General features: G+C 68.6%; 1 protein-coding gene across 1 annotated transcript in view; it reads right to left on the bottom strand.

Annotated features, from left to right (window-relative positions):
* PHACTR3 (phosphatase and actin regulator 3) overlaps positions 1-1,747 on the bottom strand; it is a 49,781-nt gene that overhangs the window by 16,120 nt on the left and 31,914 nt on the right. The window contains exon 2 of the mRNA XM_012728149.1: positions 977-1,054. Coding sequence (XP_012583603.1) covers positions 977-1,054 — 78 coding nt within the window. The remainder of the gene's footprint in view (positions 1-976; positions 1,055-1,747) is intronic.

The raw sequence follows: 1,747 nt of genomic DNA, 5'->3' as shown, positions 1-1,747 counted from the left end.
CGGCTCTGGGGAGGGGCGCCCCGGGCCCCTCTTCAGCCCCCCAGCAAGAGCGGAGCTCAGGCACCCCTAGTCCCGGGCTGGGATCACTTAGCAAGAGGGCGGACGGCCCCACCCCCGCCCTTGAGGCGGGCAAACAGCCCAAAGCAATCGCCGTGCACAGCACGTGAACATCATGTTGCTCTGATTTCACGATCCACAGAGGTTTGCCCGGGACACGTGCCACAGCGGCCTCAGCTCGCCCAGCAGAGGGGCCGCCTGGACCCCCAAAACAGGCCACGCACGCCCGAGTCATCCTGGAAAAGGCCCTCGGCCTGCTGAGGCTTGACCCTGGGGCCTGGACCCCCACAGTGTGACCTCAGGGCTCTGGTCCCCCTGACGTGACCCCGGGGTTCCTGCCCCCCACCCTGGCGTGACCCAGGGGAGCAGGCAACCCTCCTTACGCCGCCCCTGGGTGGCTGCTGACACTGCCTCTGCGTTTCAGCTCTCGGCTGCTGCCACAGGAGGCTTCCAGCAATTCAGGAAGGGCCGACTGCTTCTAGAAGCTTCTGTGCTAGTCAATGGCACTTTATTTTTGGAATTCAGCACACGTCTAAGTCTCTGGTCACCACAGATGAGGCTCCCAGGAGACACCCTGTGGCTGGGGTGCGGCTTCGGTGTCCCCAGACCCAGGCCAGGCATGTGGGGAGCACCCCAGGTGCCATGCCCGGCTTTTCTGTGCATCCCGGTCACCTCCGGGCCCTCCCCTTCCTCCTGCACCCCGGGTGACCGGAACCTGGCCATGGACCCCTCTGGCGGGAGGCAGGACCCGCCATGGGTGACCCACAGCCGCCGGCCGCGAGCACCTTCCGGGAGGATGGCTCCCGGGGATCCGCGGGCCGGGGCCGCATGTGGATGGGAGTGGACGGGAGCCCTCACCTCCGGCCCCCTGGGCTCAAGCGCGGCGCCCAGCCCACCAGCAGCCCGCGGCGGGGCTTACCCTGCTCCATCATCTCCAGCAGCCCCTTCTTGATGAGCTCCTCCCGGCCTTGCCTGCCGGCCATCTTCTTCTCCAGGGCTGCAGGACACAACGTCTGGTCAGTGCTGGGCTGCCCGGGGGAGGGCAGGGGGTTGCCCACAGCCAGGCAGGCTTTGTCAGGACCCATGGCTGGGAGCTCTGCACCACGCACGGGGAGCCCTACGCTGTGACCCTGCGGACAGCGGCCCTCTCTAGAGCGGCCCTGTCACCCCCAAATGCTCTTCAACCCACCGGCCAAAGAAGCAGCCTCCCTGCCCCACACCCAGGACTGCCCAGCAGCCTAGCCGGGCCCCTGGAGGCCTGCGGTCTGGCTGAGGAGCAGCCGTGCCTGTGGTCATGGACCCCAGGCCAGTGGCCCCCAAGGCCCCCTGGTGAACCAGCAGGGGAGCTGACCCTTCCCCCGCGCCCAAAGGGTCAATCCTGACCTCCTGGGCACTGGTCCCACCTGACCCCTCCTTGTCCTGGCCCCTCTGGGGCTGGGCTGGCACTGCCCCCGGGCGGGCTCCTGCGCCCATGCCCACAACGGAGGGGGTTTCCCAGCATGGAGCTTGTCCACAGGCCAGGCGAGGGCCAGGCGAGGGCCAGGTGACGCGCCTCTGCAGGCCCAGTGGACATGCGACCTCCTGGCGAGTCTGATCCGACAACAGGCGGCCACAGCAGCACGGGCCTGTGATCACGGGGCTGGCCCTGAGCGGCTGAGCCGCCGGGAGCAGCGGCCACGGGGGGCAGAGG

The sequence above is a fragment of the Condylura cristata genome, unplaced genomic scaffold (assembly GCF_000260355.1).
Source record: "Condylura cristata isolate star-nosed mole 26May11 unplaced genomic scaffold, ConCri1.0 scaffold00022, whole genome shotgun sequence".
In the NCBI taxonomy this organism is placed as follows: Eukaryota; Metazoa; Chordata; class Mammalia; order Eulipotyphla; family Talpidae; genus Condylura; species Condylura cristata.
This window is presented reverse-complemented; position numbering and strand designations above follow the sequence as displayed.